Source organism: Dendrobates tinctorius, unplaced genomic scaffold, assembly GCF_039654945.1.
Source record: "Dendrobates tinctorius isolate UK_male_01 unplaced genomic scaffold, ASM3965494v1 ptg000037l, whole genome shotgun sequence".
NCBI classification, from domain to species: domain Eukaryota; kingdom Metazoa; phylum Chordata; class Amphibia; order Anura; family Dendrobatidae; genus Dendrobates; species Dendrobates tinctorius.
Window position 1 is genome coordinate 26127052 of NW_027361705.1, and position 18805 is coordinate 26145856.

The 18805-nt window shown below is 44.4% G+C and overlaps 1 protein-coding gene across 1 annotated transcript in view; it reads right to left on the minus strand.

The window, feature by feature from the left end:
- Positions 1 to 5807: 5807 nt before the first annotated feature.
- Positions 5808 to 18805, minus strand: part of BEST1 (bestrophin 1) — a 42537-nt gene continuing 29539 nt past the window's right edge. The window contains exons 5-9 of the mRNA XM_073574074.1: positions 13320 to 13397; positions 12234 to 12386; positions 12065 to 12145; positions 9199 to 9350; positions 5808 to 7210 (exon numbers count right to left, since the gene is read on the minus strand). Of these exons, the coding sequence (XP_073430175.1) occupies positions 6307 to 7210; positions 9199 to 9350; positions 12065 to 12145; positions 12234 to 12386; positions 13320 to 13397 (1368 nt within the window). The 3' untranslated portion in view covers positions 5808 to 6306. The remainder of the gene's footprint in view (positions 7211 to 9198; positions 9351 to 12064; positions 12146 to 12233; positions 12387 to 13319; positions 13398 to 18805) is intronic.

Consider the following 18805-nt stretch of genomic DNA (forward strand, 5'->3'; position numbering starts at 1 on the left):
ACATTCATTGAACATCAGGAGGGTTGGCAAACTGAACCTTGGTCAGCAGTAGATAAGCGACCATTCCAGCCCAGGGTCTTGTGGGTGAACCAGGTGCTGTGGGATTTGCCATCTTCATTGGGTTTTTACTCTTAACCAGACTCCTAATTCTGCTCAGTTTATAAACAGAACATATCCCACACTACAAAGCTCAGCTTCCTATGTCAACCATGGATACAAAACACATTATTTTTTTTCCTTAAATCACGTGATGGAAGACATTCACAAGAAGAAAAAAATCTTTATTGTACAAAGGCCAGGGAGGCGATGCAGGTAATGTGATAAACTGGTTGTTGGCATTTCCTTAGATTGTGCCTCTGCAACCAGAAGAATGGGTTCTCACTAAGATGTGTATGGATTCACATGAATGCACACCACCAGATATGGGAGCTTTGCCAAATCTTAAGGCTAGGTTCACATTTGCAGATGGCTGAGCTGTTGAGGTCGACATGGGTTGCCACATCGTCAAAACTACGCGTGCGGAGGCAGCCGCATACATCTGCATGCCCAATGTTAAAGATGGCTATGTAGGCGGAGCTGACCAGAGGAGGTATGGCAGTGGGCAGAGCTTCACGGATGAAGTTCGCTGCCCTCCACGGCTCGGCCATCCACAAATGTGAACCTAACACACATTAGTTCCATGTGTTTCCAGAAGATGGGGTCAGCTTTTTTTAAAAAAATTTTTGGAGACAAAAATCCATGCCTGTTAAAGGGGTTGACAACTACTTTAAGTTAACCCCACACGGCCCCTAATGAATTTTGTAAATACCTTATGTTGCCTATACTGCCTGTGAGCGGCGCTATTCGTGACCGCTCACAGGCAGCACATGACCCAGCACTGATGTCACGACAAGTGAGGTGTGACTCAGCGCTGGGTCCCCGCAGTGGATGCCGGGTTGTGGGCAGGGTTTTCCCGGCAGCACACCCAGCATCCACAGCGCGCTTAATGAATGGGTGCGTGGTGGACGCCAGGTGTGACGTGGGGGGATAACCCCCGCCCACAGCCTGGCAGCCAACGCGGAAGAGGGACCCCCGACTGCTGCCATCACTTAATGGGACGTCAGCGGAAGAAAGAGCCGGCTGCAGCCAGGGGTCATGTGCTGCCTGTGAGCGGCCAGCGATGGCGCCGCTCGCAGGCAGTATAGGCAACATGAGGTATTTACAAAATTCATTAGGGGCCCCGGTGGAGGGGGGGATACATTGGGGGGTTAATTTAAATAGTGGACAGCCCCTTTAACATCTTGGTCAAACTTCAGTATGCAAATGACAATATCCAACAGAGCTCCATTTCTTCACCCCCCCTCCCCCCCTTATCTGGGCAACACCCATGGGCATGATTCAAGGTCAAATAAAAAAAAAAAATCCAAGCCCTTCATAATAAATACAGGGACAATCCAAGTTTTGAAAATAAACTGCAGACAGAAGACAATAACCACTCTTTTGTCCACAGGAAGGCCCAGTGGCATCATTTAGCCTTTCCAAATAGATGACTGTTCTTGTAGTGGATGCTTCGCACAGATCTCTAGGCCATCCTCAACTTTCCACACTAATTATAAATTTTAAACCCTACAACAGGACTAATTCAACCTTCCGGAGATGCTCCTTGATTACTACCACAATCTCTAGAGTTCCCTCCTCCAGACACTGCAGCAATGCTCACTTCTAGACACTCTTCCTTTACCTAAAATATCTGAATCACAAAGTTTGGCTTGAACTGGATGTAGCGGAAGTAAGGCAGGCTATTTGCTCCACCCCACCTGATAAAACACTACGTCCCAATGTCTTCCTGGACAATACTACAATATTCTCACACCAAACTAGTCTATTTACAGAACCTTTCATCAAATGTTTCATGTTGAGCTTGACACATGGAGATCTTAGCAGTCAAAATATTGGCACCTAATAAGTTAATTTTGTCCAAGTGGATGTTCTCACTTGCGGGTGTGTACTTCTGCCTCCTTTATGACACTGACCAATCATAAGCAGGCAGCAACATAGAAGTGCAGAAGGACCTGTGATGTCATCAGTCACATGATCAGAGTCCAAAGCTCCTTCTAACAAGTGCTCAGTAAAAATAAGCCATTACAATACATTACACAGTGCAGAATGGTGGCGCCGTTAGCTGTAGATTAAAAGATAAAAATTGTAACATTCGAGGATAAAGTCTATTCAGTGCTCAGCACAAAAGTGGTAGAAATGAACGGAACAGAACTGGAGAGAGCACTGATGGATGGGGGGTATATGAGCGAACCTTCATTCATTCATTGACCAATTTGTAGTAGAATCTGGGTTACAGGGTATTATGAGGTTGTGCAGCAGCTGAGGTGTAGTATGAGGATCTACAACTGCTGAGGTGTGTATGATGAGGTTCTGCAGCAGATGAGTTGTGTATTATGATTAGTCGGGATTACTTTATAAAAAATAATAGATAATCAAAAGGGTTATTTACCCATAAGAACGGTAACTCCTGTCCAAGATGCGGCCACGGAGTTGCCGTTCTTATGGTTAACTAGCTGAAGAGCCCGGCGCTGCCCGGGCATAGTAACTAACTGTGGTTAGTTATAGCAAATTATAATTATCCTCCATCCCATAGTCCCGTGCCCATATACCCATCATACATATCCACAATCCCATAGGCCCGTGCCCATATACCCATCACACATCCTCCATCCCATAGTTCCGTGCCCATATACCCATCATACATATCCACGATCCCATAGGCCCGTGCCCATATACCCATCACACATCCTCCATCCCATAGTCCCGTGCCCATATACCCATCATACATATCCACGATCCCATAGGCCCGTGCCCATATACCCATCATACATATCCTCCATCCCATAGTCGAGTGCCCATATACCCATCACACATCCTCCATCAAATAGTCAACCATTATGACATCATAATGAGTGGTGGGGCTTGCAACCTATGATGACATCAGCGTCGCCATGGCAACCATTATGACATCATCATGAGGGGCGGGGCGTGATATACTTTTTCCCCATTATGTAGATAGGGGCAAAATTGGTGAATTGGAACGCACGGGGTTAAAATTGCGCCTCACAACATAGCCTAGGACACTCTCGGGGTCCAGACATGTGACTGTGCCAAGTTTTGTGGCTGTAGCTGCGACAGTGCGGATGCCAATCCCGGACATACATTCATACATACACACACTAGAGCTTTATATATTAGACTAGTTGAAGAGCCCGGCGCTGCCCGGACATAGTAACTAACTGTGTTTTTTTATAGCAAATTATAATTATCCTCCATCCCATAGTCCCGTGCCCATATACCCAACATACCTATCCTCCATCCCATAGTCGAGTGCCCATATACCCATCTCACATCCTCCATCCCATAGTCCCATGCCCATACACCCATCATACATATTCTCTATCCCATTGTCCGGTGCCCATATACCCACCATACATATCCACGATCCCATAGGCCCGTGCCCATATACCCATCACACATCCTCCATCCCATAGTCCCATGCCCATATACCCATCACACAATCTCCATCCCATAGTCCCATGCCCATATACCCATCATACATATCCTCCATCCCATAGTCGAGTGCCCATATCCCCATCCCACATCCTCCATCCCATAGTCCCATGCCCATATACCCATCACACATCCTCCATCCCATAGTCCCATGCCCATATACCCATCATACATATTCGCCATCCCATAGTCGAGTGCCCATATACCGATCACACATCCTTCATCTCATAGTCCCATGCCCATATACATCATACATATCCTCCATCCCATGGTCCGGTGCCCATATACCCACCATACATATCCACGATCCCATATTTCCGTGCCCATATACCCATCATACATATCCTCCATCCCTTAGTCGAGTGCCCATATACCCATCACACATCCTCCATCCCATAGTCCCGTGCCCATATACCCATCACACATCCTCCATCCCATAGTCCCATGCCCATATACCCATCATACATATCCTCCATCCCATAGTCGAGTGCCCATATACCCATCACACATCCTTCATCCCATAGTCCCATGCCCATATACCCATCATACATATTCGCCATCCCATAGTCGAGTGCCCATTTACCCATCACACATCCTTCATCTCATAGTCCCATGCCCATATACCTATCATACATATCCGCCATCCCATAGTCCCGTGCCCATATACCCATCATACATATCCGCCATCCCATAGTCCCGTGCCCATATACCCATCATACATATCCTCCATCCCATAGTCCCGTGCCCATATACCCATCATACATATCCTCCATCCCATAGTCCAGTGCCCATATACCCATCACACATCCTCCATCCCATAGTCAGTCATAATGAGCGGCGGGACAGGCAACCTATGATGACATCAGTGTCACCATGGCAACCATTATGACATCATAATGAGGGGCGGGGCTTGATACACACACACTTTTTCCCCATTATGTAGATAGGGGCAAAATTGTTTGGTGAATTGGAACGCGCGGGGTTAAAATTTCACCTCACAACATAGCTTAGGACGCTCTCGGGGTGCAGATGTGTGACTGTGCCAAATTTTGTGGCTGTAGCTGCGACGGTGCGGATGCCTATCCCGGACATACACACACACATACATACATACATACACACTTGAGCTTTATATATTAGATTAACCCTTTTGATTATTATTTTTCATTTACTGCATATCGATTTACAATATAATTGGTGTTACACCTCTTCACAAGGCTGTTACAGCAACATGGCTTGGTTTGGGTGGATTCCTCCAGTCCCTCTCATTTTTTGGGGGGGTCAGTTTGATCCATCCCATTGTTCTATCATGAGGCTTCCTATGGGTATGATTGGCAATGATTATTATCTGTGTTTCGTTATGCTGTCCTGGTCTTAGTTTGCGGCTACTGAAATGTTGTCATTCTTGTGGATCACATTTTTATCCATGCATGTGAAATAGAAAAAAATATTTTAATGTATTGTGTTTAGTAATCATTTAGTATATTTTGTATCAATAAAATTTGTATATCCTTATATATGGTGACTCAGGTTCTCCCTTTTTGTACAAAAAAAAATTGTAGAATTGAAAAAAAACCTGGATATCCCTACGCTTCCAGAAAAGGAACAGACCTGTATCTTTTTTTTTCAGTTCAAGCACAAAAAACGAATATGTGAGCAGCTTCATAGACTGTAATGGATGAAGGTACTGTAGGACCCTTCTTTGGGGAGTCTTTGTACGACTTCGAAGTTGTTGATAGTCATAATGAATAATACACAAATGTAGGTCAATAGTTTAATTGTCATCTTTTTTTTAAATTGGATATTGGTTGCTCTTAAGGGTTATTCCAATCTCAGCCTTTATGGCTCTAATGAGAATAACTCTGTTCAGGCTCCGACCACTAAAAGTGAGGCTATGGAAATAGCCAGGGCGGCTGAGCTATGCCGTTTCAATAAATCCCTTTGAATTTTTCCATAGCCTCAAAATCTGGTCAGAATTATTACCGTCTCAGTCATGAAAAGCTGAGGTGGCAATTAACCCTTTAAAGGGACTCAGTCACCAAGCTTTTGTTATGTAATCTGAGAGCAGCAAGAGCAGTAGTATGTGGGGACTGATAGCCTGATTCAAGCAATGTGTCACTTACTGGTCTGTGTGTTGCTGCTTTAATAAAATCAGTGTTTTATCAGCAAGAGATTATCATTAGAGGGCTAGTTGTCTTGTGCCACATAGTCCTCTTTCTCTATGTAACTCCGCTCCCAAACACTGATTAGCAGCTTTTTGTCAGTGTACAGTGTGTGGGTTGGGTTATACAGAGCTCAGCATTCAGAGCAGTGCTAGATCTGCAGCAGAGAAAACTGTGATTGTGTCAAAATGGCAGCATGCAGACCAGCAAGTGACACATTGCTGGAATCAGGGTTTCAGCCAATAGCTGCTCTCAGATTATGTTGCAAAAACTGCTAGCAGATTCCCTTTAAATGACAGCCTATGGCATAGCATCCTCGGCATTTACTACATCCCGTTCATTTTGGAACACAGTGAAACTATAGTTATTGCTTTAGTATAACAAAAATGATTTTGTATACAAAATGTCTGATATTTTCTATAATGTTATTTGCGCCTTCTGAGGATAAAAGGGTTAAAGACTTTCATAGGAAGTCATTGCTGAGAAATAAGATTACTTGACTTATGACTACAAGAAGAACGTCCTCTTCTGCCTAATGGAGTCACAGCCTCAGAATCTACATTTTATGCTTCTACTACTATTAATTTATTTATTAACCACTCTTGTCTTCTTGCTGACACGGCTCCCCAGCCTCCATGATTACTTCCATAAGTTGTGTAAAGTCTCCGTCAGTTAGACTTATGCCGGAGTCCTTTGGAGAAGGAAACTGAGAGCCACTGTGTTCTTTAGTTCCTCCGTCACAGTTTACATCAGGCTGCCCATGAGAGATTTTGGAATTTGCCCTTTGCAAAATTGGGGAGTTCATAGGAGAGAATGAAAAAATAGGATGTGATGTCTTGTGTCTTGGGGTATGAAGAGCATCGGGTGAAGCCTGAGACGGGTTTTCTTGCAGTAATGCAGATAAGCGGTGGCCTCGGAGTAACCTTCTAGGTATCTGTATAGGACTCTGCACAGGTTGGTCAGTCGTTTTCAGCGAGGAGGTACTTTCCACGCTATCTACAATGGCCTCCTCCTGTTCCTCCATACTTCCCAGTGGCCACACAAAGCACTCTTTAGACCCAGGAGATACGCTGGTTGTCTCATCTGCAGTTTCATTAGATGTCCCCATTTTCTTGCTTCTTTGTGTGTGACAAAGGTTCGGAGTTCCGTGAGCAGGAAATCGAGGACAGTATGTTGGACCTCCATTAAGTGGTGTTTGAGGAGCGCTATAAAATCCTGGCCTCTCATAGAAAGGGGTAGACATGAATACATTTAGATCACGTAGGGTCTCTCCACCTCTATTTCCTATGTCTCGGTGTGTAAAGTGAGGGAGTCCCGGAGGTATGCCGCTCTGTCTTCTCATCAATAAGCTCTGTCGTGAGTTAGAACGAGGTGGACTTGGAGAATGAACTCCCAGTAGACGCCCAAGGGGTCCAATCAATGGGGTAGAGTGATTGGCCTCTTCATTCTCATTTATCTGCTCAAGAGGAGGAAACTCCAAATCCTCCTTTTGCAAACTGGAAGGTAAAAAACGGAACAATAAATTGTCCTGTAAAATACTGAAAGTCATAATACAACGTATTAATTGTGTGGTTTTATTTCTGTAATGCCACAGTTCTGTGTTGGGCCAGTATACTATACGATAAAATCTCTTTGAGCTGACCACCCAAAATTTCATAAAAAAATGGTCTTCTAGAGGGGATGTCCTTTCAAAAAGGTATACCAAACCGGCATTTACGATGGAGCTGACCAGACAAATGGGTCAAAGTAAATGGGTGATCATCATGGTATATAATGAAAGAGAAAAAGTAAACTAAATATAGGGGTAGTCTATTTTTTTAGAAGATTCCTTGCATGTTGGAAGGTTGCATAGTAGAAGAGAAAGTTGGGTTAGTAAATAATTCAAAAATTTCTATTAAACGCTAGAACTTTGATTTGTATAATGGAATAAATAACAACTAGTAGTCGCTGACTAAAATTTTGTTTACACTGCCTAGTGTGTGGGAAGATCAGTGATAAAGTGTCATCTTATGGTTGCTGTTAAGCCCCTGTCACACATAGCGACACACCAGTGATCCCGACAACGATATGACCTGGTCAGGATCGCTGGTGTGTCGCTACATGATCGCTGGTGAGCTGCCAAACAGGCAGATCTCAGCAGCGATCTGGACAGCGATGCCACGCGGCACTTAGAAACCTGCTGTTTACCTTGGATACCAGCTCCCAGCGCCAGCATGCTGGTATCTAAGGTACACAGCGGGTAACTAAGTGACGCGCATGCTTAGTTACCTGCGGTTTACCTTGGATACCAGCTCCAGCTCGCTGATCGCTGGTATCCCGCCTGTCACACGCAGCGATGCGTGCTGGTCAGCGGGAGACCAACGATCAAAAAAATGTCCAGGGCTTTCGAGCACGATCAGTGATACCCGGCAGGGGGGCGGTCGCTGATACATGTCACACACAGCGATCTCGCTGTTGCGTCACAAAACTTGTGACTCCGCAGCGATCTCGCTGTGTGTGACGGGGACTTTAGGATTGTTAGAATAGGAACCAGATTATTTAGGAGGGTCACATTACTGATTGCTATAGTTGTTAAGACCAAACATTAGGAAAACATAATATTTCGTAAGTGGTGGTTAGGGCTCTTTTAAGACAACCGTAATGTTGATCCGAGTGCGATCCATCACAGCATAGGATCACACTCAGATCAATAGTATTCAATGAGGCCATACATATGTCCAATTTTTTCCGATGAAAAAGATCACAGCACAAATAATTTGCCTCCAATATTGCGATCGCACTCGCACTCTCATGCCTATGGGTCTGTGAAAAACATCGGAACGCTCTCGGATGACTGTTTCATCCCTTCGGCTATCAGTCCAGTCCACGGGCTGGACGGAGACAGCCAGACCGTGTACTATAAAGTTGTCATGTAAGGTATAGGTAGTGAAGCATTAGCAGTTGCACAGATGTCATTGGGGGCCCCATAGACAATTTATTACGCAGTAGGTGGGGGGCTGTTTCAGAGTTTAGTTTGGGATTACAGAAGTAAAGGTTAATGAATAAATAGTAAACTACATATGATACGCTAATTTAATTATACTTTTTGTTGGCTGGGAAGAACACAGATATTATGGACCAACATGGACTAGAGAGTTTATCGATAGTCCACCAAGGAGTCAATGCTTTCCTGCAGGGTCACTAGGAAAAAGGAGGAGTATCTGACTGTAGGGTAACTAGAGTGTAAAAAATGTGTATGAACGTGGCTGAGAATGGCATTGCTGACGTGGGTACATGGGCAGGCAAGGCATCTTAGGTGTAGCTAATTCCACATTTTGTGAATATCTAAGCAGTTGGAGGCAGCTTATATGAAGTGACCTTATCTGAAAAATTACACGATGGGTATATGTTAGAATCTCAGTGTCGCCAACATCTTTCACAATCTTACAGTGAGTAATGTTTAATAAAATTTAGGTTTCTAATTCTTGCGGAGCTATATCCTTACCTTATATCAAAAGCAGAACCCATGAATGATGGCCTGCGAGTCTCCACAGTAGAGGCAGTGTACGGGGGCTGAGCGTCTGAATCATTCCAATATACATCTTTTTCTAGTGGAGGAACATTTTGGTGCATTTCATCCACTGCTAGAAGAGACACCTGACGGAGAAGAGTGTCGCATTATCAAAATATTGTCACGTGACTGTATTAGTCATTTAGGAGGCTATTATGAAAATTTATAGGTTACGGGGTATATACTTCTATATGTACATCCTTAGACATATACTTATTTCTTTGCTTTTTCTACCAATACTTAAAAGATACTCTTGCTGTGCCATAATACAACACGTTCACCTGATCTACTTACCGTAAATTATTATACAAAATAATATTCATTAAGTGAATCTGTAGGATTAACCCGCCTAAGCTGTCTATATGGGCATGCTGGTCATAGAAAGCTAAATAAAATGATACCTCGATATCTGTGATCTGATGTCTTATTCCAGAGAAATCCACATTTTTCTTAATATTTAAATGAGATGTTAATATCTATGGGCCAGATAAAGCTCTCCCTGAGACTCTGCCTCCAGAGATTATTTTAATTGGGGGAGTTACCGGTGTGATACATTTAGATCAGGAAATCAGACTGTCAGTCATTACATGTCTCACACTGGTAAGGCCTTTTTTAATTAAAATGATCTCTGGAGGCAGATTCTCAAGGAGATCTGTTGTGAGTTCATTTTCTGGTCTACCAGTTGTGAGTTCTCCTTCCAGGCTCCCTCTGGTGGTAACAGGAGGTAGTGAGGCTGATTTAATCAGTAGAGATCTGCCACCTGATAATGAGGATGACGATTGGACCTCAGGAATCTCAGATTGGATTTAAGACAGCCGACGCCCTACTCTGGTGCTGTTGATTTCTTCTGCTTGTCAGGTCTTGGTTCTCAGCTCTGTTCCCGTCAGCTCAAGCTAAGTTTTTCTCCTAATGTTCACACATGATTTTGTTGTTCTATTCAGTTTTTTGTATGGTCAGCCAGCCCCGGCTGGGGCTGTGCTGAATTTCCACTCTTATTTATCTGTATTTGCCAATTTGCTTTTTGTCCCTTATTAGATTGGCCTCTTTTTGATCTGTCTCAGAATATTTCAGAGTGCTGATATAGTGGGAGAAGTCTAGTGACTTCAGGGTTAATTTTGTTATCAGAAGTGTTGGACATTATTTTGTAGGGTTTTGGGCAGATTGCAGACAGTGTCTTTCCTTTCCTTTCTAGTTCGTTTGGGTCCCATCGTTTGCTCAGCCTATTTTCCTGCCTGTGTTTGTGTTTTCATCTTGTTTCACCGTCAATACATGTGTGGGGGCTGTCTATTCCTTTGGGGTCTGCTCTGGGGCAGTTAGTTTTCCCCTTTTCTTGCTTTAGGCTTATTTAGTCCTCCGGCCATGACAAGGCGTCTAGGTTCATCGTAGGTACGCTCCACAGCTGCTGCTAGTTGTGTGGTTAGGATCAGGGATCTGCAATCTACATAGTTACCAATCTCTCTGGTTTTTCTGGGGCTTAGCTTGTTTAGGTTTTTTCCTCCTCGGTGACCCATTCATAACAGAGATCTATGCCTGGCCCATAGATCATCACAGCTCATTTACATACTGTGTAAAAAAAATGTGGATTTCTCTGGAATAGGACATCGGATTACAGATATCAAGGTATTATTTTATTAAATTTTCTATAATCTGCATGCCCATATAGACGACTTAGAAGGGTTGATCCTAAAAACAGATTATCTTTAAGGTCATGTGTCACGTAGACCTGTCCTGTGTCATGCAACCCGCAGGCCGGTAACTAAAACAACAAGACGAGGCATGTGATACTGTCCTGTGTGACACGGCTCGCAGGCCGGTAACTAAAACAACAAGACAAGGGGAAGGGAAAACAGTTACAATGGTGGGCCCTGCGATAGGGAAAGGGGACGTGGAGACCCCCTGCACTCCCCTGAGTCAGTGTCCCTAACGCTCCTAACGTTCCCTATGCCGGTTCCGGAACCTGTCGCCCTAGCACACCCTACACCTATCCCTTGTTAGGAAGCTGGGTGGCACAGGCACTGGCCCCACCGCTGTACTAATACACACTAAGGAAATACACAAGCAGGGAAACACCACTTAGCTTTACTCTGTTGCACTTGCTCCTGGCAACAGACTCCACCACCAGAATGCAGCTCTCCTCCAGAATCGCTGCCACCAAGCTCTGTCAGAGCTACAAGGAAATCCCCTATGACTTCTTCCACACCAGAGCTAAGACAGTGCTGCAATGAACGCTCTCCAGCTCCTTCCTCCACCAAGGATGGTTAAAATGAACACTATCACCAACACTGATTGCAACACCTGTGACTCATTTATAGCAGAGCCAGCAATCACACCTGCATTATAATCATGTGCACTTAACTAAAGAAACTAGAGTGCAATGACGCTCACCACCACCGGGGGCAAACTTAGAACAAATGACACCACAGTGCAATAATCCTAATGGCCACCGGGGGCAAAACCCAAACTTAAGCACAGCTTAAGGGAAAAAAAAAGGTTACCTGTGCTTTTTATCAGTCCTGATCCAGCATGGATCATGACAACATGTTACACCATTGCAATGCTTCTGTAATTGGACTGCTTTGGATTTTTCCAGCTTCTCTTCCATTTACAGCAGTCTTCAGCCATTTTATTTGGAAAAATAAGGTTTGTGTCACCCCTATTCTCCTAAAGGGAATGTGAGCTACCTAAATTTTGGGTCATCCTATACATTGTATGTAACTATCACAATGGTCAGTGGTCAGATTACTCGCTTGTGTTTTCTACCCAATGACTTTTACAATAGACTCATCTTAATTATTGTTACCTGGAAATTTCTGTCAATTAACCAATTGGTCTCAAAGTCGTCATCGTCTTGTCCAAAGGGGTTAATTAACTGTTCGGCCACCTGGAGGATATACAAAGGTGATTATAGTCATGTAATACACTAAGAAAAGTGAGATTTGTGGAACTAATACAGACTATAAAAAACTCACCTTTAACCACCCAGCATAGAAAAAGAATTGTAAAAGGGTAAACACTGGGACGTAGAGGTCTAGATCATGACCAGGGTATCCCCTCTGGGGGTCCAGGAACTGACGGCCAATAAGGCAAGCCAGAAAAAAACTGTATACAGCCACTGTGACCACCTAAGGAGAAAAGAGAAAAACAAGCATCAAATGAGTGTGTAGATGAATTACAGAGACCTCCATTCCAGCAATGTGTCACTTACTGGGCTGCTTGCTGTAGTTTTGATAAAGTCACAGTTTTATCAACAGGAGATTATCACTAGGAATAGTAAACCTGCTGCCATATAGTCCAACATAGCACCCACCACTGACTGGCAGCTTTCTGCCTATGCACAGTGTACACAGAAATCTGCCAATCAGTGGTGTGGGCGAGGTTATACACAGCTCAGCATTCAGAGAACTGCTAGATCTGCAACAGATAAAAAAGGGATTTTATCAAAACTACAGCAAGCAGTCCAGTAAGTGAGGAATCACTGGAATCAGGATCTCTGCCTCTACATTATACTGTTCTCAGATGGGGGAACAAAAAACTGTTGACATTTTGCTTTTAAAGGGGTAGTTTTATGATTAGAAATACATGGTTGGTTACTTCCAGAAACAGTTCAATTTTACAACTGGAGAAATAAATGAAATTTTTAGGACTGAAGGGTTTCTCCAGTGGAAAGATGCGTTCACTTATCTAAAAGAAGGGTGATAATTTATTTATTGGAGGGGGTTTAAATGCTGGACTCTGCACTGATAGGCAGAACTCGTATCTTTTATCCATGGTCGACCGCTGCTCCATTCTTCCCTATAGGGCTACAGAGCACTGAGCTCGGCTTATTCCAGCAGCCCCATAGGGAATGTATGAAGCAAAGGTTGGGCATCCAACCTGTCGATCCATTTGGAAACAATATAAAGGTTCTCCATTCTGCTGATCGGTGCGGGCCCCAGTGGTTGGACTGCCATCGATCTATAAATTATCACATATCCATAATATAGGTGATAACGTGATTTCACCAGACTATCCATATCAAGAAAGTTAGAGAAAAGTCATAGTGTTGAGGGAAAAACCTGAGTGTAGACCAGAGGAATGCTGATCCAGTCATATCCAAACAAGCGTCCACATTGGGTGCGCAGAGAGTTCAGCTCCTGAGACAGGGAACAGGTCAGTGTAAGAATGAAGAATGACAGGCTTCACTGATCCTAATGTAAAAGTAGTCAAATTGTGACTCATTTATGCATAATATCAGAGCAGGAGCACAACCTGCTGTTAGAATAGTCAGAAACATACTGAAGAAATTGTGAGAATTAATGTGAATGATGAAAATTGAATATGTTGGTGCTTTATAAATTAAATAATGCAAATATCACTACCATGCACCTCTCAAGTGTCCCTAATGTATCGGACAGTACCTTTATCCCAGGAGTAGTCATCCTTTTCCTAACAGATTCCTACAGGACCTAGGTATGGTGTGCCCCTTTAAAGGGAACCTGTCAAGTGAAAAAATGCTATTAACCTGCAGAAAATAACCGCATATCTGCAGGTTAATAGTGATAGCTCGCCTTTAAAAACTAGTTATATTTTGTACAGTCTTGAATGAGATATGACTAGTGCGGTCACCATGTGGCAGTGTCCACAGCAGACAGACGCGAATGCTGCTGCCATCTACATAGTGTGGGGACCACTCAGGCCGTAGTGGTCTTACTGGAGCTGCCACTGTTGTAGATGCACTGAAGCACTCAGAATAGTCAATCAATATTCTAATACATTTTATACGAATAATAACTGATTAGACAATAGATTGATCTGCATAAATTAAAAAAAGAGTAGAATGAAAAACTAGATTTTTAGCAACTTGCTTCTGTATTGTAATAGTAGATATTATAAAAAGTCAGATTAAGCTATAACCTTGAATTCAGATTTGGACATGCCATTAGTGCAGCCTGTGCAGGAGCACAGAGGGCCAATAGTTTAGGGGCCCCAGTGTACGAAACGGCATAAGGTAATAAACTTCATAGTTTACAACTATTGGCTGATTGTTATAAAGAGATGATTAGGTGCTTTATGATGGGATATGAGGGGCCCATACCCAGTCCTTACACAGGGGTCCTCTACTGTTTGCGTCAGCTCCTGCTTCAAACATATACAGTGCTGTACAAAAGTTTTAGGCAGGTGAGAAAAAATGCTGCATAGTAAGAATGATTTAAAAAATACAAGTGTTAATATTTTTATTAATATATTATTTTGTATCTGTCAACTAAATGCAAAGCAAATGAACAAAGTGGAAATCGTAATTGTATCAATATTTGGGGTAACCAACCTTTGTTTTCAAAACCGCATGAGTTCTTCTAGGTACTTGTCACTTGCACACAGGTTTTGAAGGAACTCAGCAAGAAGGTTATCCCAAACATCTTGGAGAACTCACCACTAGGGAAGAGCGTACGTGCTCAGTGATACTCGGATATCACTCAAGTATCTGGCTGCTTGTTACTTGGTGAACATTGGGTGGTGCTCGATTTAAAACTAGAATCCCTGCCCAGTATGTTTGGCGCCTGTTACACAGCCAATAAGCATGCGGGGGTTGCCTGCGCGTCTTTGTAATGCCGTAGCCATTTTGGTTGTGGCATTACTGTGATTGGCTGGCCATGTGACATCATCAGAGGTTATAAAAGAACTGGCGCCACCCGGTTCAGCACACTGACTCCATTGCACAACTCTTCGTATTGGAGGGAGAGAGTGCTTGTCTACGCATGAGTGTGCACAGTATAGTGAATCAGCGGCCTGTAGTCTTTATACTGATGCTGAAGCTGAGCCATCAAACTAACAGCCCTTCTAAGGGCTAATCGTTTGCTTTGCTGTTTGTATCAGATACATTCTGCATTTAGCCTAGGGAGGGAGAGGGAGTTGCAGGAGCAGGGAGAATGATACAATCCAGCCTGTAGACAGGTATTAGACCTGGGCAGTCCCTTGCAAAATATATAGCTGCGATTTTTGTTTTTTTGTGGGAAAAAGTGAAATATATTGTATGATCCATCGAGTATTACGTGCTTTTTGGTACATTTTTGTGATATGTAACACTTCAAAAAAAGCATTTAAAAATTTTGTTGGGTTAAATTTCTCAGCCATACAGTATTCCGTGGTCTGGGGTTACATTTTTGTGATGTATAAGGCCTCTTTCACACATCAGGTTTTCGCCGTCAGGCGCGATCCGGCGCTTTTGACAAAAACCGGATCCGGCGAAATGCAATGCCGGATCCGGTTTCCCCCCCATTGACTTGCATTAGAGCCGGATGGCCATGCGTTTCATCCGATTTTCGCCGGATCCGGCAATGTGACGCGATCCGGCGTCTGGAAAAAACGGCTACTGTAACGTTTTTTGTCTCCGGCGAAAAAGCCGGACACGCCGAATCCGGCGTGTCCGGCTTTTTCATACAATGAAAGCCTATGAGCGCCGCAATGCGCCTGATCCAGCGACAGCCGGATCCGGTGGCCGGATCCGGTTTTTTTGGTCTGAGCATGCTCAGTAGCTCTGCCCACAAGACATATATAAAAGCAAGACAGTGTGACCCTCAGCCACACCCAACATGACACCCAAGCCAAGAACCAGGAGCAGGAGAAGGCAGCAGACATCTGCAGCAGCACCATCAGCACCACCCCAAATGGAGCAGCATGCTGAACAACGGGAGGGGAGTCCAGCAGCAGATGAGAGACGGTAATTATCAAATCCCCCATTCCTCCAAACTAGGGCTATGGAATATCAAGATATTCATTGGCCCTTTGTTTCTCTTTATTCAACAGCCGCCCAATAGATGCAGCAGCAGCAGCAGCAATGGCAGCAGCAGGAACACCACCCACAGCCATGGAGTCTGGCCATGAGGAAGACAGCACATCTTCTTCTGGGAGCCCTCCCTCGCATCGTCAGCGTTTGACGGTAAGTTTTTATTTCCAAAATCCATCATCTCTGTAATATATGTCTATTCATTGCCTTTTATTTCAAAACAGGAATCACAAGATGAAGAGGAGCTCCCAGAAGAAGAAGGAAGGGGTGGACAGACACCTGGAGTGGGCTCACAATTGGTAAGTTTTTTGCATCAAACGCAGAAACACAACATCACACTACACACAACACATAGAAAACAATGTTCTGCAGACCACACACAGCAAACAAATGCCTACATCCAAAGACATAACATTTTTTGTTTTCTTCTCTAGTCTTCCCAATCTGGTGCTCGGCCAAGAGGTCCTCGCAGTGCCTCCCGGGGTCGTCGGTGACAGCAACGCGGCGGTCACCAGCGTGTAAGTATAAATATTTTTGCTTTGTTTTTTTTGCACTTTTTATTTCATTTCTTTTGTGGAGGCTAATTATGTTATTTTTGTCTTTTTCTTTAACAGCCTTCACAGCGTGCTCCCGACTCTGACGGTGAGGATGGAGGGATTGATGTGGACCGCCTCATCGATCTCGTCAGAGAAAGGGAGCCGCTCTGGAATATGGCTGACCGCCGCCACGCTGACCTTATCGTTACCCGACGACTCTGGGAGGAAATCTGTTCGCTCCTTGTGGACCGCTGGGAGGACCTCGAAGCTCGGGCCCAGATTAAAGAGCGTAAGTATATACAGTACCGGTTGCTTGATTTAAACCAGTGTTTCCCGAACTCCAGTCCTCGTGGTCCCCACGGATCATGTGTTCAGGATTTCTATTTACTTTGGAAATCCTGAAAACATGACCCCTGGGGACCATGAGGACTGGAGTTTGGGAAACACTGATGTTGTATACTAACCACTTTGTCCTTTCTCGTTTCAGGGGAGAGAATTGTGAAGCGGTGGCGGTCTGTGAGGGATTGTTTCAAGAAGGAGTTCAATAAAGAGATGCGGGCCCCGAGTGGATCTGGAGGACGCAGGAGCAAGTACAAGTACGCAGAAGCCCTGTCGTTCCTCCGGGAGACAATGCTCACTAGAAGGTAAATATTACACACCACATGTGACAAAAAAATGTTTAGATGTAACTTTTTTTTTTTCAGCCAGGGCCATACCATGTCACTATTTTAATTGTTTTTTTTTCTCTTTATTCCACAGCACGGTGAGCAGCACTCGGGAGCCTGCACGATTGGACCCTTCTGAGGCGATCCCTGAGGAGACCGTCACCGAGGGACACTTCGACCGCCCCGGTACATCTGCACCTTCCCAGCCTTCCCACACATTCGACCCATCTGTCCCATCCACCAGCACAGGAGCATCGTGGCCGCCTACATTACATGAAGATGCTGTTGAGGAGATCGCTTTCCCTTTACCCCACCCTTCTTCCCCTGCCACCTCTAGTACACCTGGGGGTACTGGGCGGCAGCGGCAGAGGGGTCAGGAAAAGACTTATGCGCCAGAGTTCTTGCATCTGAATGCATCTTTCCAGAACTGTCTAAAAGTCTTGTCAGAGCAAATCTCCGCAGGCTTTCAGCAGATCAACTCCAGCATTCTGGAGGTGAAGACACTTCTGCAAACCATGCATTCAGAAGCAAGATCTTCGCCAAACCACACCTTTTTCAGGTCTGTTGTGGAGCGCATGGCAACACTATCTCCTACCCAGCAGATGCATGTAATGCATTCGTGCCACGGTGCTCTACAGCAGGTTACCTCCCAACCTCCACCTCCCACCACTGTAGTTCCTCCACCTGCACCCCCTCCAGCCACTTTCCATCCTCCCCCTCCTATTACATCTGCACCCCCTCCAGCCACTTTCCATCCTCCCCCTCCTATTACATCTGCACCCCCTCCAGCCACTTTCCATCCTCCCCCTCCTATTACATACCAGCAACCTCCCCAGTACCAGCAACCTCCCCAGTACCAGCAACCTCCCCAGTACCAGACATCTCCCCACTTCCAACAACCTGCCCCGTACCAAACTCCTTCCCCGTACCAAACTCCTTCCCCGTACCAAACTCCTTCCCCATACAACTTTCCATCAACATCATCTGCTCCTACAGTCCCTGCCCAACCCTCCACTCCACCGCCCACCACCTCTTCTGCCTCCCACATGTCCACCCATTCTGTAGCTTTTTCCACACCATCACCTCTAACTGTTCCTTCCCCACCACGATCCCAGTCCTCTCTCCACACTCCCAGTGTCGAAGTGTCCCGCAGCCCCTCCAGCAGTATTTCCACCCCACACTACACAGATTTGTAATGTGTGTTTTGTAATAAAAATGCCCAGTTTTTTTCAAACCTTTATTAAAAAAGTTTTTTTAACTTTAAAAACAGTTTACAAAAAAAAAATATTTTAAATAAAAGTTAAATTATTTTACACTGGTTGTCTGTCATTTCTTTCAGCGGCGAAAAAGGTTAAATACAGGGTATTTAAAAGGTAAAAAGGTATTCAAAACCAGGTATATAACTGTGGGTAAATTTTAGCTTTTTGCCACAGTTGTGTTCCTGGTTGTGTTTGAAGCAAAGTATTTCACCTAAAAAGTTGTGTTTATTGTTGGTGATTTCCTAACAATGTACACAACTTTTGTTAAAAGGTGAAATACTTTGCATAAAACACAACCAGGTACACACCTGTGGCCTA